Below are 24,581 nucleotides of genomic sequence, written 5' to 3' on the forward strand. Positions count from 1 at the left end.
ACAGAATAATGGTAAAAAAGCAGCCTACTTCCAGAGATGTGGTAATTGTGTCTCCCCCAAATCCCAACCATTGTCCTTGCCATTCCTCTAAAAATACCAGATGGATGGCTTGTACCATACAAACAAGTTTACCCAATGTGAATAACAACTATTGGCTGCCTCTTGGGAGCAGAAATGTACAATGTTGTCTCCCATCCCATCCCATCCCATCCCAACCAGACTACAGGTAATCCTCAATTTATAACCATTCATTTAGTGACCTTTCAAAATTACAAGGGCACTGAAAAAAATTACTTATGACTGTTTTTCACCCATGGTCACGTGACTAAATTTGGACTATAAGCAACTGGCTCATATTTATGATGGTTGCAGTGTCCTGGGATCATGTGATCAACTTTTGTGATTTCTGACAAGCAAAGTCCGTTAATAACTGTGCCACTAACTTAACAACTGTAGGGATTTACTTAACTGTGGCAAAGAAGGTCATAAAATGCGACAATTGTAATCATGAGAGCTGTTGAGAGAGACTTGAGTTAATATTGGCATTTGAGTTAAAGGCTAGTTGCATTCTTATCCACAAAGAACCTCAAGAATCACAACCAGTGGTCTCATCCCATGGCTAGCTAAGCATTAACACAGAAGCCTGGCTCAGAAATGATTGACAGACACCTTGAAGCATATAATAAAATAGGATGGGCATATTTCTAGAAGCTACAATTCTTTCTTTAAACATCCTTTGCGGTCCCTGGGGAAAAACATGAAACAAATGCCTATCTCCAGACAAAGATAAAACTCAGACTAAACTATATGAAGTTGTGGGAACTTGGTTGGCAGACGCACCTGGTCTCAGGATATGGGAAAACAGCGCCCTTGAGAGCCTCAGATAGCTGCAGACTGAAGCCTATACAGATAAGCTCTGCTGATACTGTGGTTACTCACTGTGTCACCAGACCTGACTATTTTTTTTCCTTTTCCCTTCCCCTTCTCCCTCTCTTCTGTCCTTGAGAGGTGCTTGGGGCTGTGAACTTCACTGAAGCCACATCCCTGGTAGAGCAGCATGCTTGATATTTTCTTAACATGCCACTTTTGCTTTTAAAATCATTTCCCATTTTTCCCCCACCACTGAGGTTGAAACAGAGATTTCATAAAGTTGGGGCATAGGGGATAGCTGATACTTCCCTATTCTAAACTTAACAACCACCACCACCCCAGCCTGAGTCAGGATGACTATTCTCAGGATACCCAGCCAGTGCAGGGATGCCAGGCAAGGGGTGATACCCTTATCATTAGGCCAGGTCTCTCTTTTTGCTTAAATTCTGGAAGCTGTAATTACCACTGACATCAAAAGTAGTAAACTGGACAAGGTGAGGTTACAGGACAATGCATACAATGCATGATAGGAAGATTTCTCAAGTATTTATGCATCTGGCACAATAGAACTGCAATTATTATTCACCATGGCTGTTCCTCGTTAGGAAAATCCTCAGAAATCATCACTTTTTTGTTCTTTGTATCTCTATAGGTGAAATCTTCCTAAACCTGTGTTGAATTCCTCCCTCCCTCCCTCCCTCCCTCCCTCTCTCCCTTCCTTCCTTCCTTCCTTCCTTCCTTCCTTCCTTCCTTCCTTCCTTCCTTCCTTCCTTCCTTCCTTCCTTCCTTCCTTCCTTTAGGACTGTAGCACAATATGTATGACAGTCATTTCTGGCAATTCACTTTAGTTATTCTAATCCTTACAGCAATTGCGTTCGAATACTTTGAAAAAAGCTGAAAAGAAAAGGATCTATTTGAGCAGGTACTTCTTGAGATATTCCCTTTTGCCCAGCATTTGAAATCAGTCAATAGTGCTGAATTGAACTAAGTAGTCCACTGATTTTTGACAATTTCAGAGGAAAGGTTGACATTTTAAGGAAAATAAATAATTAAAGACAGAGAGATCAAACTCTTCCTGCACTGAGTACCAGCTTTGGTCCTGTTTTGGGGAGTGGATGCCATTGGAGTTTTTGATGGGGAGTTGGCGAGGCAAGGAAATCTTTTTGATTTTAATGAGTCTTTTTTGGCTTTGACATGTCACTGTGAAAAATCTGAAGCTATTGGTTCTGCAAGTCTTCCTTCACTTATGTTAGTGAAGTTGTTTCCCTTCAATAGTAGCTCCATGCAGCTATATTGAGTGTATATGTATATGGAGGAAAGATGCAATCCCCTTCAGCAGCCTGTATTGCCAAAAACTAGGAAGCTCAAAGACATCATCTCTAGAAACAACAACAACAAAAGTCTGGATGAAGACTGAAGGGCAAACAGGGAATGAGATAGTGCAAGTGGAGTGATTGGAAGAGAATGGTGGTAGAACATTATTTGCACTGCTCTGATATGAAATGCTCAAATCAACCTAGAAAATCTATACTTTATATTTCAGTTCCATAATTGTTCTACTGCAAGTTATATATGCATGTCAAGAAAAAAGGGGTTAATATGAGAACAAAGGGGAGGGTGAACTATGCCAGATGACTCTGTTTGTTTTTCTTTTCACTTTCCTCCCCTGACAGCCCCCTTTGAGTTTTGGGTCCCATTCCATTTGCAACAGGAAGCACCATGGTTGGCCCCTGGCCATCATATCTCTACCCCCCACCCCCCACAGGGGCAGTCCCCACCCCCAAATAGCAGTGAGTAGTATTGAAACACAAGACAGAGGAGCAAAGGACAGGAATTGTTCCTTATTGCAAACACTTTGGCTTCCTTTGTTTTACAACCTGAGATCTGTAGCCATCCATCTATCACTCCTCTTTACCCTCTTATGATTCAAAATGGAACACAAGCAACAAAACTAGGTTGCCTAATGAACAGGATAAACCATGAACCCGCAGATGTTATGTGTAAATTAAATAACATTGGGTAAGCTAAGAGGAGTTAGTAAAATACTGGATCAAAAAATATTCAGGAAAAAAGTAATGGCAAACTATGTATTTTTATTTGTATTTTATTATTTTTGAAGGCAGAGAACATATCCATCATACCATAGATGTGTATCATTTCATGTAAGGAAAAAAGTCAGCAGGAGCTGAGCTTGACTCAAAGGAAACTTTGCCTTTACTTTAAAATAGATGCCATTTAATTTTTGAACCCCAGAAGCAATGCTTTTAATTGTATTTATCATCTCTACTTTGGAATAGCACCAGCCCTGGAACCTTGATTTGAAGACAGGATACTGTGAGACCAATGGAGCACACCTATGGTGTACCTTCAGAACATTTACATTTAAAATGCAGCTTAGAAGGTCATTCCCCATAATAACTTCTCAAAGATTGGCAAGTGTTGACAATAATGATAAATGCAGGCCAGGATCAACTCTGAGGCCAATTTGAATAGGTTGAAGTCCACTGAGAATCACTATATCCCTCTTCTGTCCTCTGCCCATTCAAATGAAGCTGGTAGCTGGTTCCCTAACCCTTTCTGGCCAGGGCTACCACCTGCTCCTGGAGGTTTTTGGGACAGTGCCACCCCATCCAAGACCAAAGATGGCAACTGTCCCTGGACCAAGAAACCCCTGGGCTATTAGGTTAGATAGTGGTTTATAATAATCAAAACTTGGAGATCTAATCTGAAATAGTTGATGGGGAGCAGGAATAAAAGAAGGCATTCCTTCTACTTGGCCATTCTAGAACATAAAATGCTGAACTAGAGTATTTTTGTTTGATCTTGCCATCTTCTCTTTTATTCTTGATGGTGGCAGGTATGAGATTTGTTTGAACATATTTCTCCTTCTATCGTATGATGGGATGCTATTATTCATTAGACAGGGTAAAGGCTTCCCACTTAACAATAAAACGTTCCCAAATTGGATCTGTTTAAGGCATTGTTAAATTGGTTTTAACATAATGCCCATTTCTCATAGTACCTGCCCAGTCGATCTGGCAGAATTGGCACACTCTTTCAATTAAGCAACACTATCTATCAGGACCTTATAAATGTGCCTTCTCTTTCTCAGTTCTTGTCCTCTGGAAAGGGGTTACCCTTTGAAATCTGAACACTCTCCCCCAGCTCCAGTCTTCCTGGTGTTTCAGAGGGACCTAAAGCCCTGATTTTTTGTCTAGGCCTTTGGTGGTTATGAGTGAAGCCTCCTTTTAACCTAGTTTGTTTTTTGTTTCCACCTGTCTGATATTCTGCCATGTCTCCCCTTTTTTGTTTGCTATTTTTATTGTCTTGTTTTCATGTTTTAAATTATTTGTAAACTATCAAGAGTTTCTGGGAATTGGTAATAATAATAATACATTGATATTGACAAATTCGCTATTAGTCAATTGCAAAAGGCAGCCTTACTAGGAACTGCTTCCATCCTATGACGATATCTGTAATACCATCAAACATCCACATCTGCCTATCCCAGGTCCTTGGTAAAGACTCGATAGGTAGACAAAAATGCCAAATCCAGTCTGAACATCTGGCTGACTATGTGATGATCAATAATAATAATAATAATAATAATAATAATAATAATAATAATAATAATAATAATAATAGGAAGCTTTGCCAGAAGTTTGGGTTTGAATGCAGCAAAAATTACTGGGAACACCAAATTGATAAAGTTCTTGAAAATGAGCAAGTCAAGATCTTGTGGACATCCAAAGAGACAGACATGTGACTCACAACACACGTGACATCACTATCGTGGAAAAGAAAAAAGTCTGGTTCATTGATATTGCAATAGTAGGTGATGCACGAATTGAAGAGAAACATATAAAAATATGGAGCTTGAGTGACTGTGGAGGAAGAAATCAATAGTAATAGGAGCCCTTGGAGCAATACCCAAAGGCTGCCTAGATACAAAGAGATTTTGAACTTATTAGACCTGAATATCCTGACTTTACAAAAAACCACCCTACTCAGAGCTGCCTATATACTCAGACGGTATCTTAACAGCTCTTAGGTTCTTGGATAAGACTTGAACTGTTTTTACCAGTCCCAGACTATGACTCAAATCGAAGATTAACCATAACAACAACAATAATAATACATTTATGTCTGTGATGAATTTTTGAAAAGTGATATAGAGAGTTGTGAATTACAATGTGCCTAAACAACTGAACTTATTGGGCCAGAACTAGGAGCAGCAGCTTTCTTCACTCTTTTCTGTTGAAGAGGGAAGGCATCAAGCAAATAGGATAAGGTTAAAAATAAGTCTACAATCATCTTTTTATTCTCTGTTGTTCAAAGTTCAAAAGACAATTTCTGGACAGCTTTGAGGGGGTGAGATTCTGGAGCCTGCAACAGTTGTGGTTTGAAAAGATGCCTGTTTGGCAGTGTAATTCCTTCTCCATCCATAAATAGATTAGGTACTAAATTGTCTCTAGTACAAAGATATGCTTTCAAAATTGTAACCCACTAGGTGAATTAACTTTAATGCATAAAGACTGAAGTTATTAACCCTCATCTTACTGAATGCTACACAAGAGTTAATACAGTAGAGAGAAAAAAAACTGCTTTTAATCTAAAAACAATTGGCCAAGGAAATAATGCCCCAAGGGAAGAGAAGAGGAACATTTGCCACTGGAAATATTAAAAATAGTGTTGGATAAATATATATTTTTGGAAGGGCTGACAATTTTGGTTTAGCATACTACACGACCATGTCCAAAACCACCTCCCTGAGCTGCTCATTGCATGATGAACAAAACGATTTAGAAAAAAACCAGTGCAGAACATTTAAAATATATATAAATGAATTTCTTTTAATGAAATATTCCAAGTTTAATATTTTGATATTAACAGGTTAGAGAGAGGAAAAGGAAACAACTACCTCTTCTACTCCATGGGTCAACTGTTATGTACACTATTTATGTATGTCTATGTACACATAAGGATACATAGTATATAAAGGTCAGAAGGACCTTGGATATCATCTTGTCCAACCTCTGCCCAAGGCAGAAAGCCACCAGTAAAACATCCTTGCCAAATGGCCATCCAAAGTTTGTTTAAATGTTTCCAGTGAAAGAGTGCCCACCACATCTCAAAGGCAATCCATTCCAGCTCTTAGGATTAGAAATGTTTTTTTCCCCAGTGTTATACCCAAAATTATTGTCATTTAAATCCATTGTTTTTTTTTAATCCTGTATTCACTATTCCACCCTGTCTTCTAGAATGAGAGCCCTTGTGGTAAGTCAGGGTAGCCATTAATTCTCCCAGGCTAAACATGTTCTGTGCCTCCAAGTGTTCCTCATTAAGTTTTTCTTCTGTCCCTTGTTATTTGGGTTGCTGCTATTTGGGTATGCTCCAGTTTATCAGTTCTTCCTAAAATGTGTCCAGAATAGGAGATAGTATTCTTGACGTGGTATGACCAACACATAATAGAGAAGAAAGATAGGAGAATGGTGATTCTTCTTGATCTTGACACTATACTTCTAATTGATGTAATCTAGAATTTAATTTGCAATTTTTTCAGCTGCATCAAATTTTTGCCTCACATCCAACTTGTGAGTTACCGAGACATCCAAATCCTTTTCACACGTATTGCTCAATGTGATTCTTACTTTTTCCTTGTGTCTTTCATTTTTCCTACTCAAATGTAGAATTTTGCATTAGTCCTGATCAAAATTCATCTTGTGGGTTTCTACCTATTGTTCCAGTATGCCAATGTTCTCCTAAAGCTTCAAGCTGTCCTCCATGGGGTGTTCGTTATCACTCATCTTTGTATCATTTGCAAATGTCAGAATTGTATTTTGTAGTTCATCATCCAAACATTTATAAGTAAATTGAACAACATTGGCTCTAGAATGGAGCCCTGCAGTACACCATTTGAAGTTTCCTTCCAACTTGACATTGGTGTATGAAAGGCACATGAATGCTTTACCAGTTGTCTATCCATAGAATGGTAATTTAATCAAGCCCACATTTTGTCTTTTTTTCTTCTCTAGGATATTGTACAAGATTTTGTTGAACGCTTAACATTGTATCCATCAGATTCCCATAAACTGATCATTGACTAAAAAAGATGATATACTCCAGAATGAAAAACGTTATGGCACTTAAATTTTGTTAGCCTCAGGAATTTAGTTCAGCTTGAGTTAGCATCATGGAAAAAAATGGCAAACCATCTCTGGTTACCACTGCATGGATTTGGTTATGAAGTTATCAAATTATTTGACCTGAAGATGTTGTCGTCTCAAAAATATTACATATCATACAGACATCTGGAGAATGCTGCCTTTGGCTGTAGACACCTTATGTATATGGTTCAAACTGCACTTCTTTTTAAAAGCAGATGAAAATATTCCCATTGAGACTTTTGGGACAAAAAATTGGACCATGTGGAAAGAAAGTACAAGGAGCTAGAAACAGAAGCTTTTGTCACTTCTCCATATAGACTGATCCACTCTATTTTTTACTTCTCACTCTTTCTCTAGCATCTTTCTCCGGTTCCATAGGTACAATGTTTCTGGCTCTTTATTTCTTTAAAAAAATCATTTCCTGTAATTGCGATATCTGTGTGCATTCCCAATGAGCATTTGTTGTGAGAGCAGAAGCAAATCTGCAAAGGCCCCAATGCTTTAATTTTTCTTATCCAAATGTAGGACATAATAAATGGCATAATGGTATAGTTAAAATCTTTTGAACAATTGATTTAAGTACACAGTGTAATAGGTAGCTATTAAAATGAGTACATTACTCACAGAAGCCTTAAGTTTTATGATGAAACTTATTAGTTTTTTCAATGAGATCAGAGCAATACTTTTGATGTAAGGTGGAGGGACAGTCCACTACTGAGCCCCCCCTCCAAGATCTCAATAGTTCCCAAGATGGGTGCTTTCTAGGGTTGAGACTATGATATAAGTCAAGCAAAAAAAAAAAAAAAGATTTGCTGTTGATGGATCCCGAGTATAACCAGCCCTCTCGCTATCTGTTCTATCTAAGTTAGCTCTGGAGCTGTGTGACAGCTAGGGAACAAAATGAAATGCAGGCATGCTATCTTTTCTCAGAACTAGCTATCAAAGATTTGGTGTCCATAATATGTATCGGTAGTCGTTGCTTAGTAACCACAATTGGGAGTGCTAACTCAGTTGCTAAGCAAATCGTCATTTAAGTGAAAGTGCAATTGAGTTTGATCTTACTTCAGCTTTCTTTTGCCAAAGGTCTCAAATGTGAGTTATTTTTTCATCACCATCGTTAAGTGTGAATGGTAATTAAATGAAGGTTACATGTAGTTGGATTGCCCCTGCCCCAATAAACAGCATTCAAAGGTCTCTTTATGATTCAACTACCGAAAGGCAACTCCATATTTCAATACACTGCTTTGGTAGGGTTTTTTTTAATTAAATATGGGACAGCTATAGGGTACAGATTTATCCTAAATACTTTTTTGAGAGGAAAAACTCCCATTGAACACATGGGCAAAAAAGCTTGGTATAAGTATTCTTGAAATCTTGAGAGCATATAATGGATCAAATCAGAAAACAACTGCCTAGAGGGATGTATGATTGGGTTGGGCTTACCCTAAAACATCCCTGTACCCAATCCTTTAATTAGATCAGGTTGTTCCCTTTTATAATTCTAACAGAATGACTTCTGTTCTTGGCTTACTTGTGCGATATTTTTAAGCAAAACAACATCTAGCCTCTTTTATATGTAAAGAAAGTCCATGAGTCCTAGATGGGATTCAAAGTCATCCTGGGATCATATTAAAATGAAGCTTTACTCTGCAACATATTATAACCCCCCTCCCTCCCTGTGATTATTGTTTTTTAATGTGAAACACACATTTAATTTTTTTTAATTTAAATTCTTCAGCAAAGGTCCCTCATGCTTTCTGTGCCAATGGGCAGTTTTTATTTCTCTGGAAGATAAACCACAATGAGAGTGCATCCATCACCACATCTACCCAGTTTTCTTTTGCACATTAAGCAGTACTGGATATCTCAGTAGAAACCAGGTAGTCTTGTTTTTGAACAATGGTTAATACCCCTTAACTGATTTATAGTCCTCTGACTGGGAGGACCTCTGACATCCATTGGCCTGAATTTTCTTTGCCCTGGCATTTTATAATTCCATGTATATTCACTTAAAAATAAAGGTATCCTTGCTTGTTTTTTCACTGATATATTCTTCTACAGCCAGATAAATTCCAGCTTCAAATGGGAATTGATCAACTACTTAGGAAAATCCCAGAATACTGGAAAATAATCTTATTCCTTTACTCCTTCTATTCTAAAATATTAGGATCCTTCTCAATTTATTTTACATGGTAGTAAATTTAAGCATTTTTAGACATATCAATCTACCCTTAATATGTATGTGAAAGTAAATAATGAATTGTCGCAAATATGACCAAGTCCCATAGTGCAGAATGTTGCATTTTAGATCTAAGTTATTCAGCTTCAGCTGAAAATAGAGGTCCATTCATATTCCAGCCCTAGAAGAATCCAGCTCATCCAGGGAACAAAACAAAGAGACAAGAAAGTATTCTCTGCTCTTACACTGTTAAGTCGCCTCTTGCTGAAGAGCGAGAAGATCGGCTGCTCTTGGTGGAATTCTTATGATGATAATGAGCCTTGGATTCATAATGGTTAGCTATCCCATCATGAGAAGATGTCCCTATGGTACCTCCCTCAGCTGGGGCAAGAAAGTGCTGTGATTTCTCTTGTTTCTGATTGGACCAATTGTCCTGCTGTTCATATGATGTAGTTACAGGAGTAGTGATCACATGACATCTCCGGCACCGCTTCTTGAGCAACAGGTGAGCTAGCTCCGCCAGGCTGAGGAAAGCTGAAACAAGCCCCACCATGAAATAGAACTGAATGAAGATGGTCTTCTCAGTTGGCCGAGATACAAAGCAATCAATGAGATGAGGACACATACGATGCTTGCAGATGTATTGATATCCTACTTGGAAGCCATACAACATCCACTGTCCTACTAGAAAGCCCATCTCAGCCAAGATTCTTACTATGACATTGACTATGTAGAAAGTCTGAATATTTCGGTTTCGTTGACTGGGCTGGAGTTCAAATTGTTCCTGAACTTTCCTCCCTGACTGATTGGCTTCCTCCTGATTTCCTTCAATTTCCTTCAAGCCACGGTTGATCTTGGTAGTCTGGTGCATAGAATAGATGACAAACAGAACAGCTGGGGCTGAGAGCACTACAATGTGGAAAACCCAGAAACGATAATGGGAAATGGGGAATGCCAAGTCATAACAAATCTGTTTGCATCCCACCTGCTTAGTGTTGCACTCAAACTCTTCCTGCTCATCATCAAAGACATCACTGCCCACTGTGGCTAGAATGAGTATACGGAAGATGAGCATCACCACCAGCCAGAAGCGTCCAACCATGGGTGAGTGCTCCTGCACTGCATCTAGCAAGGAACTCAAGAATCCCCATTCGCCCATGGCTGCTGCAAGAGAAAGGAAAGAAGAACAGAAAGATCATCTTCAATAACGTTCAATAAAGGGAATTGGTGTCTTGCTAAAAGCAAATGGTCATAACAAATTGTTATTCTGAAGAGGAAATAGAGGACAAATGCAGTCAAATGATGGACCTACACAAGCAGTGAATAATTTGGTATTATCTATTAGCAGACAATTAGATAGTAGGTAATATCCTACTAGTAATGGAGTGTAGAATAAAATGAATGATTTTGCAATAGCAGATCTTGCTGTTTCAATTGTGAGCCTCTCTGCCTTCAAAGAGGAAGGTGGAGGTGATCTTGGTAGAAGCTTAAGATTGCATTTAAAGTTAAATTAAAGAAATAAACACATTATTGGGAATAACCTTTGAGCAATCTAAGAGGTACATGACAGTTTTAAGTTAAGCAACCTCTAAAGTTATCCATGGTTTGCTGTTGTAACTGAATAAAATCCTGAATAGATTTTTTTTTATCAAGCTCTGTTAAACTAAGTGCTCCAATATATCTAGATACATGGTGACTTCTCAGGAAAATAACTGAAATAACCAGTATGGTGTATTGGTTTAGGAGAAGAGATGTCTGGGTTCAAATCCTCTTTTAGAGATAATGCAGATTACGTGATCTTAGTCTAGATTTATTCACAGAATTGTTACACACCTAAACAAAGAACATGCACCGTGAACTGAATACCCCTTCCCCAGCCATGCAATAAAATTCCACACGAACTTTTTATTGCTGAAAGCTGTGCATCTAAATCAACTTAAAGGCACTATAATACTGCATATTTATTTACTGCATATTTATTTACATTTATGCAGCATATTTTAATGCTGCTGAACTCCAAGCAACTCTGGGTAGTGAACAATAAAAAGTATATGCCGAAAATACACAAAGAGGGGACCCCATTAAGGCCCATTGTGGCATTTAGGGGCACACCCATGTTTGGCCTAGCTAGATGGCTAAGTCGGTAGCTGCAACATCTGGTGGAGGATAGGGCAATCACAGTAAAATCCTCACAGGAGTTTCTACAGAGGCTTAAAGCAGTGAGGATACAGGACGATGAGACTATGGTCTCATTTGATGTGACATTACTATTCACATCCATCCCACAAGAACTGGCTTTCTCAATAATAAAGGATTTATTACAACTAAAGGGATTGCGAAGTCAGGGTTCCCTTAGGATGGAGGACGTTGTCAAGTTATTACAATTATGTCTGAAAACACACTTCACGTTCCAGGACACAATGTATGAGCAGATTAAGGGCACACTGATGGGATCTCCCATTCGGGGATCATCGCCGAGGCGGTCCTACAGTGCCTGGAGGCTAAGGCAATGGCTGATTACCAACCAGAATTTTGGGCCAGATAGATAGATGACACGTTCGCCATTATCAAACGAATGAAAATAACTGCCTTTATGGAAAGAGTGAACGCAATATTCCCGGACATACAATTCACGGCGGAGGAGGAAGCCAATGGAAGTTTGGCCTTCCTGGATGTGTTGGTCACACGCCAAACCAATGGTGCCCTCCACACGACAGTATATTGGAAAGCAACTCACACCGATAGAATGCTGCATTACACGAGTAACCATCCAGCAGCCCATAGGATTACATGTGTTTAAACATTATTCGCACACATAGACACGCACTGTAACACTAAAAAGGCCAAGCAAGTGGAACGTGCCCACCTCCATCAAGTGTGTAGGTGGAACGGCTACCCAACCAGCTTCACCCGAAGATACAGCAAATGCCAAGAACCCCGCAGGGCACCGGATGACCCAGGGACAACATCCTGGACAACGATACCGTATGTCCAGGGAGTATCAGAGGCAACAGCATGCATATTAGTGCCTTATAACATCAAAGTGGCTCACCGACCCAACCAAACACTTCAGAAGAAAGCGATGCGTCCCAGGGAACCGCTACCAAAGGAAGAAAAGTCATTGGTCATATACGGGGTACACTGCAAGGATTGCCAATGTAACTATATGGGGGAGATGGCCAAACAGATAAAGACCAGAATACATGAACACAGATTGGCTGTCAAAAGGCAGGAGCAGTATTCCCAAATATGGACGCATATGGTTAACAGTGGGCACTCATTTGATTTCAAGGGAGCAGAAGCCATTGCCCAGGATGCCTCCAAAGGAGGACACTTGCTGAAGGAGGCCTGGCTTCCAACATGGACTCGATCAATCAATGCATAGAATTGCCCCCGGCGTGCCAGACATTAAAAACACATGAGGAGCAAGTCAGGATGCGGATGGTGCTTGCCAGAGGCAGAACCAGAACTGGGGAAGGCAGTCATTGCATGGCTAGGCAAAGAAAGGATTTGGAGGGAATAGGGACTATAGGGATGGATGGTGAAATATTGGAACCACAGATGGATGGATGGGGTGAAAAGGAGGGAGAAAGTGAGCATGGGAAATGGTTGATGTTGCTGGATCCACGCATGCGGTCTAGGGTGACAACTGAGGGAGAGGGAAGATGAGTGAGGAGCACACTTCCAACGGCGACGTCAGGAAGAATAGGGGCAACAAGGAGGAGAAAGGATGAATCTGGGGATGGATTAGCAAGCAGACCAGCTGACCATGGACAGACAGGGTGGGGGGTAGGATGTGTCAGGGGGAATTGGAAGCAACAGGGTTGGCAAGGACGGAGCGTGGAAAGCTGGAGGTGCGTTAGGATCAGTGTCAGCAGGGGGGAGGAGACAATGAGGGAGCATTGGGAATGCCGGACCTGGCCGTACGACCCAAAATACATAGGACAGGGATACCAAAAAAGATAGGATTAGCCAAGAGGGAGAAGGAGGGGGAAAGGGGTGAAAAAGGGGGGGAGGTTGGACTCAAAGAGGAGCCGGCGGATAGTCCAACTGATCGTAGGCAGATGGAGCAGAGAGACAGGACACGATTGTGCGCATGCACAGCCAGGTGTGAAAGGAAATTGGGGGAGATAAGGCTAACAAAGACGAGAGGGGCTGAGTCTAAGAGCAAGCCGATAGGCATCCCCACCAGTCATGGGCAGACAGAGCAGAAGGATGAGGCATGATGGACCGTGCACACAGCCGGGGGTGGAGGGAAATTGGAGAAAAAAAGACTGACAGGAATGAATGACGGAAGGCAGGAACAGTGTGTAGACCAATGGGCTAGAAAGGAAGGGAGCGCTGATGGCAAGCCTTTTGGAACACTGGATCTGAATGCGCAGCCTGGAATGAGCAGGAGGGAGCGGTTAGAGAGAACACCGGCAGCAATGGTGCTGGGAGGGAGGAGATTGACAAGGATGAGAGAAGGGAAAGGTGTGGAATTGGAGTGCAAAAAAGAGAAGGCGGGACAACCAAGGCAATTACGGTTAGCCAGGAAGGATGGCCCTATCACACGGGCAATGAGTAAGCAGTTAGGCCAGCAAGGTGTATAAAAAAGAATCTCCCCACCCCCTAAGCTTTACTCTGAGGATGCTGGCAGGGGACCACCAAAAGCTAAGTTGTTTCTTTTAACATTGTAAATAGTTGTTTTTATTGTTTTTAAATATCTTTTTGTCAATAAACAACAGGTTTATACCTCTCCCAAAGATCGAAGGCTGTGTTATTAAACACACACACACACACACACACACACACACACACACACACACAAACACACACACACACACACACACACATCTTTGGTTATTCAGGTTTTCTCTAGTGTCAAATTGGAATTATATATATAATTATGTTAAAAATGCGAATCCTGGGTAAATCCATACTATAAAATAATCTGAACACCAGGATAACACTAAAAACAAAATTGTTTAATTAAAAGCTGAGCCTTTCGTCGGTCAACACTACTGACATCATCAGAGTGTGATGCAAGATTGCTGGGAGTCCTTCTTATGCTGCCCGGCTTCACAGGTTTATAAATAACCAGTACTTCAAATTGCACCAAGAAGCTTATTGGCAACCAGTGCAGCTAACAAAGCAGAGGTTTACATGGGCATATCAAGGCATAGCTGTATTTTGGACCAATTGTAGCTTCTGAGCAGTCCTCAGAATGGATCATATATCCATGTAGGATATATGATCCAAGAGTCCACATGTGTTCAAGAAAATGGGATTAAATGAATGAATTAGTTACACCATAAATAACAACAACAACAACAATAATAATAAAGTTGGAAGGGACCTTGGAGATCATCTAGTCCAACCCCCTGCTCAGGCAGGAAACCCTATACCATTTCGGATAAATGGCTGTCCAATCTATTCTTAAAAACTTCCAGTGTTGGAGCACTCACCACTTCTGGAGGCAGGTTGTTCCACTGGTTAATTGTTCTAACTGTCAGGAAGTTTCTCCTTAGTTCTAGGTTGCTTTTCTCTTTGATTAGTTTCCATCCGTTGCTTCTTGTCCTGCCCTCAGGCGCTTTGGAAAATAGTTTCACTCTCTCTTCTTTGTGGCAGCCCTTGAGATATTGCAACACTGCTATCATGTCCCCACTTGTCCTTCTCTTCATTAAACTAGACATACTAATTCCAGCAGCCGTTCCTTATATGCTTTAGCCTCCAGTCCCCTAATCATCTTTGTTGCTCTTCTCTGTACTCTTTCTAGAGTCTCAACATCTTTTTTACATTGTGGTTGTGTCCTGAGCCTGCAAAAGCAGGCTCGGGATGTTGCATTGGTCCCGGGCATTCCAAAAGCTGCCCGGGACCAGACTGAGTGGCGCCAACCTTGCGCGCATGCACAGGGCATGAAAACGCTCTGCTACTTGTTCCCATTGTGTCCAGGTCTCTGGACAGATAAAGAGAGGCTTGTGTGCCGTTGCATTGTTGGGATGTTGCTGTTAAACGAATAAAGAGCTGTTAACTACACAATGAGTCTTCATCTTTCACCCACGATCAAAGGACTTAACACTGGCGACGAAGGTGGGATGCTTTACAAGCTGAAGAAAAAAAAACTTTAAAGACTTACCCAAGAAGTCCTGAAGAGGGGAAGACGGTGTGGGAATCAGTGTCCCAGCCTGCCAGTATAGTGTCGCTGGAGGGTAAGCTTGGCTGAAAGACCCTTTCCCCAATAGAAGTTGTAGAGAAGCGAGTGGTGAAGGTTGTAAACTACAGGATGGCGAAGATTGGTCGTTTATCCGAATTTGATGTCTCACATCCAGAGAGATGGGAATCCTACATTGCAAGGGTGGAGAATTACTTCAGGATAAACCAGATTAGAAAATATGGCTTGAAGGCTGCAACCCTGTTGTGTGTCTGTGGACAGGAAGCTTTTGAAATTGCAGGAACCTGGTGGCCCCTGCACCTCTGGAGTCAGTAACTGACTTGAAGAAACTGCTGAAGGAATATTTCCAGCCCAAGTTGTCTGTTATTACTTGGAGGCACACGTTTGAGCAAAGGGACCAGAGGGCAGGTGAATCTGCTAAGGATTTTATTGCTACCTTAAGGCGAGCAGCCAGACCGTGTGAGTTCAAGGATCTGGAAGAGAGGCTGCGATATCGCTTTGTACATGGTTTAAGGAACAGAGTCTTACAACAGAAGATTTTTGCAAAAGAAGATGTCTCTTTCCAAGATGCTCTACAAGAGGTGACAGCTGAGGAAGCAGCAGGTGGGGCAGTAAAGACTTTGCGGCCCACCAGGAGCCCTCCAGAGGCAGCCACTGTCCATCAAGAGGACGCCCGAGAAGGTTCGGAAGCAGATCCTGAAGAAGAGGTGGATAGGCTTTACCAGACAGCTGAAAGGAAGCAGAAGGAATGTCCAGACAAGGCCCCAGTAGCTCTTCAATGCTTCGGGTGTGGAGGATGCCACAAGCGAGCTTATTGCAGGTTCCACTCCGCCATTTGCAGAGTGTGTGGCAGGCAAGGCCACATTGCATCTGTCTGTTTGGGTCACCAGAAGGTCCAACCTCATGAAGAATTGCATCTGAAAGGTACCAGGGTCCCCAGCCAACATAGGGTGGGTTTCTGCGCATCGCGCAGGAGTATTTTGAGGATAGGCACACATAAACCCCTAAAGAAGAAACTGTCCATTAAAGTAAGGTTGCAAGGGGTTCCTTTATCCATGGAGTTGGACACTGGGTCTGCTCTCTGCATTATTTCTATTAAGACATTTAAAAGGATTTGCAACAGCAGTGGCCTTCGAGCCAGACTCAGGCCATCCAATATAATACTCACAGATTTTCAGAATTCTATGGTGTGTGTTAAGGGGGAGGCCACCCTTAAGGTACAGCACAAGGATTTTGAAGGTCCCCTAGATGTGGTGGTTGTTGGGGGTGAACACACACGTCTTATTGGACTCGATTGGTTCGAGGTTCTGGGAATCCAGGTCACTGGGCTGCACCATTTGCAAATGTTGAGCCTGGCAGAAGTCTGCAAGGAGTTTGCAGATGTGTTTAGTTCAGAGCTTGGATCCTATAAGGGGCCTCCAGTTTTGCTACGGTTAGACCCAACCATCACGCCCATCAGGGTTAAGCCTAGGAGGGTACCTTTCGCCCTCAAAAGCAAGATTGATGCTGAGCTGGACAAATTGCTCCAGCAGGGTATTTTAGAACCTGTAGATTCAAGTCCATGGGAAACCCCCATATTAACGCCTCTAAAGGCTATGTGCAGACTACAAGTGTACACTGAACAAGGCGCTGTAGCAGCACGCTTATCCAGTACCTGTAGTAAGTCACATACTGGCCTCCCTCAAAGGGGAGCACATTTTTGCGAAGCTTGACCTGGCACAGGCCTATTAACAGCTACCTGTTGATGAGGCAGCTGCTGAGGCCCAGACTATTGTAACTCACAGAGGGGCCTTCAAGGTCAAGAGACTGCAATTTGGAGTAAATGTAGCCCCTGGCATATTCCAAAGTGTCATGGAGAGCACACTTTGAGGTATTCCTGGAGTCTGTTCCTATTTTGATGATGTCCTCATTGCTGGAGAGTCATCTCAAAACTTAGCAGAGAGATTAAGGGCTGTCTTGCTTTGTTTTCGAAAAACAGGCCTTAAACTAAAGAAGGATAAATGTAAGATAGGAGTCACTTCTACTGACTTCTTAGGATTCAGGATAGATGCTCGAGGCATTCATCCTGCTGAAACTAAATTGCAAGTTATTCAGCAGGCCCCAAGCCCTAAATCTAAGAGTGAGCTACAAGCCTTTTTGGGGTTATTAAATTTTTATCATGCCTTTCTCCCACATAAAGCTGCAGTGGCAGAGCCTTTACACAGGCTCTTGGACAAGCAGGCTTCTTGGCAGTGGACTAAAGTCCATGACAAGAGTTTCAATGAGGTTAAGGCCTTGCTCACGTCTAATGCTGTTTTAGCACATTTCAATGAGCAACTGCCTGTTTGTATCGCCTGCGATGCATCTCCTTATGGGGTGGGAGCTGTACTTAGCCATATGAAGGCTGATGGGACACAGGTCCCTGTGGCCTATTATTCAAGGACTCTGTCTTCTGCAAAGCATAATTACACTCAAACTGACAGAGAAGCATTGGCTATAGTGGCTGGCATTAAGAAATCTCATGATTTCTTATACGGCTGCCATTTCATGGTCTATACTGACCATAAGCCTCTGCTGGGGTTGTTTACCACTCACAAACAGACACCACATATTATTTCTCCTCGTATGCTGAGATGGTCCATTTTCCTGTCAGCATATGACTATACATTGGTTCACAAACCAGGAAAAGAAATGGGTCATGCCGATGGTCTGAGCAGATTGCCCTTGAACCAATTGGAGCCTGATCCTGCTCCAGCCGTTAATATCCTGTCCATTTAGGAATTGCCTGAGTCTCCCCTCAATGCTAGGGATGTGGCTGCAGAAACTGCCACTGATCACACGCTTACATGCATGCTGACATGGGTGTTGTCAGGATGGCCTGACAAATGCCCAGATACTGAGTTCCAAAGCTTCTGGCACAAGAAGCATGAGTTTTCCACTTTCAAGGGATGCCTGTTATGGGGTAGCAGGGTAGTGATCCCAGCCTCATTAAGGTCTAGAATCTTGGTCTCTCTGCATGAAGGACATCCTGGGATAGTCAGGATGAAAGCGCTTGCGCGCAGCCATCTTTGGTGTCCTGGACTCGATAAAGCCATCGAGGCCAGGTGCACGGGTGCCAAGTGTGCCAACAGTCTCAGCCTGAAATGCCTCAGGCCCCAGTACATAGGTGGGAGGAAATTCAAACCCCATGGTCTAGGGTGCATATAGATTACGCTGGGCCCTTTCAGGGGCAATTCTTCCTGGTTGTTGTTGAAAGCCATTCCAATTGGCTAGAGATTGTTTCTGTGTCCTCCTCTACTACTGCCAGGACCATCCAGGTGTTGAGAGGAATTTTTGCATCACACGGCCTTCCAGATGTTCTGGTTTCAGATAATGGTCCTCAATTTACCTCTTCTGAGTTCCAGGCTTTTCTTCAGGCCAACCTGATTCACCATGCGACTACGGCTCCCTTCCATCCATCCTCCAATGGATTGGCAGAGAGAATGGTGCGCACCACCAAAGATGCCCTCAAGAAACTGACTTATAGTAACTGGCATCACAGGTTAGCAGATTTCCTTCTTGCACATCGCACCACACCATGCACTGCCACAGGGAAGAACCATGCTGAACTCCGCTGGAGTTGCCGTCTCATCACTAAACTGGACAGGCTGCACCCCGACCGGGTGGCTTCACAGGTGTCACAACCGCGGGCACCTAGGAGACTCCAAGTGGGCGATCCGGTCTGAGCACGGAACTATGGGCCTAGTCATCTCTGGGTCACAGCTGTGGTCTGCAAGGTCTCTGGACTGCTTTTATATGAAGTAGCCTTGGGAGACAGCCACATTCTTCGCAGACACATTGACCAACTGCTTTGGAGACTGGACTCTCATTCCACTCCTGGCTCTGCTCTGGGGGGGGGGAAGGACCATAATATGCATTCTGAGGTTCAGTTTCACAGGCCATCATTAGCTGCTGCTGAGGCTATGGGGGAGTCATCCCAAGGTTCCATAAGTACTCCAGACAGGGAGTCACACAGGGGGTATCCACATTATTCACATATGACATAGAGTGCTCCAGACAGGGAGACTGACTGGGGGTATCCACATAATTCACAAACAACAAGAGAACAAGAAGTATAGCAGGGGTGCTGGCCCAATTCTGCAATTGCTCCCAGAAGGAGGTCAACAGGGAAGGGGGTAGCCAGGGAGGCGTCTCCTGACTCTGGCGCTTCTGGCAAGTGCTTGGGGGCCACAGAGTACTTGGGTACTTCAGCTACCCAGCACTCTCCATCTGCTGGCCTTGGGTTAGAGGGACAGTGTTCCCAAGAAGGGTCCATTGTGGATCCGGGGACTACCATCTCTCCAAGATATGCTGGTCTGGACTTAGAGGGTCCAGCCAGCCAGCAGATGGGAGGGTCAACCGGGTATTTGGGGCAGTAAAGTCCTGGCCTGCTGAGCCTGGTAGGCGAGCAGGTAGGCCAGGCAACAGCACCAGGGTCATCTGGTAATTTAGGGCAGCAACGCCTTGGCCCACCTAGCCGGGTAGGTGAGCAGGTGGGCCAAGCAATCTCTCCTGGTCCGAGGAGGTTGCAGCGGGCTAAGTGCCCACCCAAATATCTTAGGGAATTTGTGAAGTTGCTGTCAAGTTCAAAGGGGACTACTCATAAGGGCCCTGAATAAAAGGGCATGGTTATTTTGTATTATTTTCTGATTTTACATTTATTCCCAAAACAAAGTGGAGGGGTTTTGCATTTGATTTATGGAACTATATATCACTTCCCCAATGTAGGACGTACATGAATGTGCAGAGAGATGTTCCATCTAGGGGGGAGGGGTGTTGTGTCCCGAGCCTGCAAAAGCAGGCTCGGGACGTTGCATTGGTCTCGGGCATTCCAAAAGCTGCCTGGGACCAGACTGAGTGGCGCCAGCCTTGCGTGCATGTGCAGGGCGTGAAAACGCTCCACTACTTGTTGCCATTGTGTCCGGGTCTCTGGACAGATAAAGAGAGGCCTACGTGCCGTTGCGTTGTTGGGGTGTTGCTGTTAAACGAGTAAAGAGCTGTTAACTACACAATGAGTCTTCATCATTCACCACGATCAAAGGACTTAACAGTGGTGACCAAAACTGGATGCAGTATTCCAAGTGTGGCCTTACCAAGGCATTGTAAAGTGGTATTAATACTTCATGTGATCTTGATTCTATCCCTCTGTTAATGCAGCCTAGCACTGTGTTGGCCTTTTTGGCAGGTGCAGCACACTGCTGGCTCATTTTAAATGATTGTCCACTAGGACTCCGAGATCCCTCTCATAGCTACTACTATTGAGCAAGGTACCCCCTATACTATACCTGTGCATTTGGTTTTTCTTGCCTAAATGTAGAACCTTACTTTTTTCACTATTGTATTTCATTTTGCTAGATAGCGCCCAGTGTTCAAGTCTGCCCAGATCCTCCTGTATCTTAAGCCTGTCTTCTGGAGTGTTGGCTATTCCTGCCAGCTTGGTGTCATCTGCAAATTTGATGAGTTCCCCATCTATCCCCTCATCCAAATTGTTGATGAAGATGTTGAAGAGCACTGGGCCTAGAACAGAGCCCTAGGGCACCCCACTACTACACTTTCCTCCATGTATATGCGGTTCCATTGAGGACCACACGCTGAGTACGGCCGAACTAAATGAACTAAATATCTACACTGTAGAGGTAGTACCAAAGATCAGGGTGAATTAGCCTCTCCATTCTCATTTCAACTATTGCACAGGAGATTATTTTGCTTTGAAAAGAACATGAAAGTCTTGGCAACATCAAGACAGGTAAATGACAACATCAAAACAGAGATGGATTTTCTTTCTTTCTTTTTTTTTGGCCTGTTGTTAACCTATCTGGAAAGAAGGAATTTCAACTACTATCTCACAGCTTATCCCAATCCCAACTAGCTAAGTGGGTAAATTGCTTTGGGGAGAGATTGCTTCATTAGGCTGAGACAAGAATTTCCACTGGACATTGCAGAGACAGGAGCAGTTCCTGGAGAAAATCAGTGCCTAGAAGCAGTCATCAAGATGGGCTAAATGTAGACTAGGAAAATGAAGCATATCTTTTGAACTAAAAGAAGAGGCCAAGTATACCTTTACACTTCAAAAGTTGTGCTTTTAGAGTAAGGGTTCACAAACATTGGGGGTTAGTGGATAAAATTAGAATTTTGAGAATAGGCACACTCACAAAACACCTTTCTATGAACATTGCTCTCTTTCACTTCAGGGATCTTTCTCTGGGCAGGGATGCACTTTTCCAACACTATTTTTATCTACCATTTTTATTTTCTAGGAATGGCTCTGGCTTCTGAACTGGAAAGTGGTGCTAGTGGGGAGCGGGAGGTTTTCATGCTAAAAATAGATTCTTTTTCTCAAGAAGTCTCAATTAAAAAAAATACATCTACCACTGGGTAGATCAAAATATCTAGCCCATCCTAACCAGTCCTGCTTTCCATGAAAGAACTTTCTCCAGCAAAAAAGTAGGAAGAAAGTTGCCAAAACCTACAGAATCTAAGCTGTGAACATGAGAACATTCTGGAACCACGAGAGGCTTTGTATGGCTGTCCTCGACTTACAACCACAATTGGGACCAGAATTTTCATTGCTAAGCAAGGTTGTTAATTGAATTGTGCCCAATTTTATAATCTCTTTTGCTACTGTTGTTACGCAAATCACTGCAATTTTAAATGAGTGGTTGTTGAATGGAATCTGCCTTCCCCTGTTGACTTTGTTTGTTGGAAGCTGGCTGAGACGGTCACAAATGGCAGTCACACAACCCTGGGATGCCATCAAAAAATACATGCCAGTTGCCCAGAGCCTGATTTTTGGTCACATGTTCGTAGGGATGCTGCAATAGTTTTAAGTGCAAGGACTGTTTGTATGTCACATTTTCAGTTCAGTTGTAACTTTGAATGGTTGCTAAATGAATGGTTAGCCATTAGTATTTCATGGGAGATTGTTTACCACAAATATACTATGAATTTTGTGAGGAAGTAATCCATTCTGAATTCTTCTTTTCATATAGTTTTAAGGAATGATTGCTTCTGATAGAACAATAATAGAATAATAAGAATTACTCAGATTTTTTTTATCTCACACTGAGCAGATGTTTATGTATAGTATGCTCATTTTTGCTTCTTATTTTAAATTATTCTAATAGGATAATTCAGCACCAAAGATTTGTATGTGGATTAAATTAGAATATATTACAGAATATATTGCAGATATCTTTTTTTCTACCCCAGATTAGCTTTTGTATACTAAACTGTACATTATTTCATATTATAAGGAAATAATAGTATTCATGTGTACTTACACATATTTATAAATTTATCAGGCTATTTATTTATTTATGAGACTTATATACCGCTTTAAGTGCAAGCACTCTCTAAGCGGTGTACACCAGTAAGCAATGTATATATATATTTACATTGCCCCCAACAATCTGGGTCCTCATTTTACCTACCCCGGAAGGATGGAAGGCTGAGTCAACCTTGAGCCGGTGAGATTTGAACCGCTGACCTGCTGAACACAGTCAGCTAAAGTGGCCTGCAGTACTGCACTCTAACTGCTGCGCCCACCTCGGCTCAGTACCCAAAGCCTTAATCCTAATTCATTGATTAATAATTGTATGCTTCACTATAGTTAATTTATAATATGCATGGTCATTTATTTGCCTATGAGCTTATTTTCATTAATAGCCACACATATACAAACAAACAAACATAATTTCAATGCAGTTAAAAAGCTACTGCATAAATGTTTAGGAAACAAAAGAATATTTGTGTATTTATAAGAGGCATTGGGAAATCTTTTTAACAAAATATAAATGTCTCCATGAAATTTCTTTTAGTAACAGTGATGATTATACCTAGAATGATTCTTAATTTTTCAGCACATATAAATTTTGCTAATTTTTTCAGGGTTTTAACTATTCGTATTTTATTTGAAATATTAGCTGCTTGGATCACTCTAGAAACAAGTGAATTATAAATGCAAATAAGAAAATGAACTGAACAATAATCTGAACAGTTAACGGAATAAGGTATGTTTAGCCTAAGAAAGAGAAGGCTTGTAGTGACATCATAGCCATCTTCTAATAGTTGAAGAAGGAATCAATTATTTTCCAAAGCACCCGAGAGCAGGACAAGAATCAATAGGCAGAAACTCATCAGAGGAAGAGCCAACCTGGAACTAAGGAGAAATTTCCTGACAGTGAGAACAATTAATCAGTGGAACAGTTTGCTTCCTGAAGGTGTGAGTGCTCCATCACTGGAGGTTTTCAAAAAAAGATCGGACAGCCGTTTGTTTGGAATGGAATAAGGATTCCTACCCTGGACAGGGGGCTGGACTAGAAGATCTCCAAGATCCCTGCCAGCCCGACGATTCTATGATTCTATTCCTGTAGCTATTTCTCTACTATTTCTTCCTATGACCCATCCAGAAAAAATGGTTTGTCCCTACTTCGTCCTGTAAAGTTTATAAAATAGAGGAAGGCCCACATTATCCCTGAAATCATTGAATATTTGCATAAAATCAGTTGGGAGTAATGAGGAGAATTAGTAGACTTTTTCAGCCCAGTCCTTTCTATGAAATATTTGCTTCTGATAATCTTCACTCTAAGAAAAGACCTGGAAGGATCATACTGCAAAGGTATATGCACAAAGTATACACATACATCCAGCAAGGTGTTCTTCTCCTTTAGACTCCACATTGCTTTGCTCTGCATTGCCTAGCCCACTTTTCTAAATAAAAATATTCACATGGCAGTGAAATTTTCAGAGGACTATTTTCGGAAAGCACATATAACTTTTCTTCATCTTACCTGTATTTCAGCTCTGATGTGGTGCCTTCCTTCTGGCTTGGTCAGGGATCTCAGCTCTCCATTATATCTTGTCACCTGGGATGCTGGCACCTGTTTTACCTAAAGCTGGGTTTTGTCTGGCATCTTTTGTTCTCTTCCTGCAGACTTCAGCTCTAGCTGGGACAGTGGCATGGAGAGAAAGAGGGTGGGCTTTCCCTTTAGCTCAGCCTGGAAATATTCAACTGTTAAAGTGACAGGGCTGTTACTCTGGCCTGCCTAGTGGTCTTCCCAGCAAGTGGACAATGTCCCATCTCCCCTCCTCTCCAGGAAGCAGATATTTTTTCATGCTTTAGGGGCAGCAGGCAGCGGTGATGTCTATTCAGATTTTAATCTCAATTTTAAAAGTAAATAGAATTCTGCCCTAT

The 24,581-nt window shown here is 42.1% G+C and overlaps 1 protein-coding gene across 2 annotated transcripts; it reads right to left on the reverse strand.

Moving 5' to 3' along the window:
- Nucleotides 1–5,703: 5,703 nt before the first annotated feature.
- GJD3 (gap junction protein delta 3) lies at nt 5,704–24,581 on the reverse strand. 2 transcript variants are annotated; one of them, XM_039353978.1, is made up of 2 exons: nt 24,178–24,581; nt 5,704–10,377 (listed from the first exon to the last, which is right to left on the reverse strand). In XM_039353978.1, exon 2 carries the CDS (start codon nt 10,373–10,375, stop codon nt 9,458–9,460), a length of 918 nt encoding a protein of 305 aa, XP_039209912.1. In that variant the 5' UTR covers nt 10,376–10,377; nt 24,178–24,581; the 3' UTR covers nt 5,704–9,457. The 2 variants fall into 2 exon arrangements, with proteins under 2 accessions (XP_039209912.1, XP_039209911.1); XM_039353977.1 differs by having other exon boundaries at nt 5,704–10,380; nt 24,178–24,578.

The sequence above is a fragment of the Crotalus tigris genome, unplaced genomic scaffold, assembly GCF_016545835.1.
Source record: "Crotalus tigris isolate CLP2741 ecotype Arizona unplaced genomic scaffold, ASM1654583v1 scf7180000018544.1747854, whole genome shotgun sequence".
In the NCBI taxonomy this organism is placed as follows: Eukaryota; Metazoa; Chordata; class Lepidosauria; order Squamata; family Viperidae; genus Crotalus; species Crotalus tigris.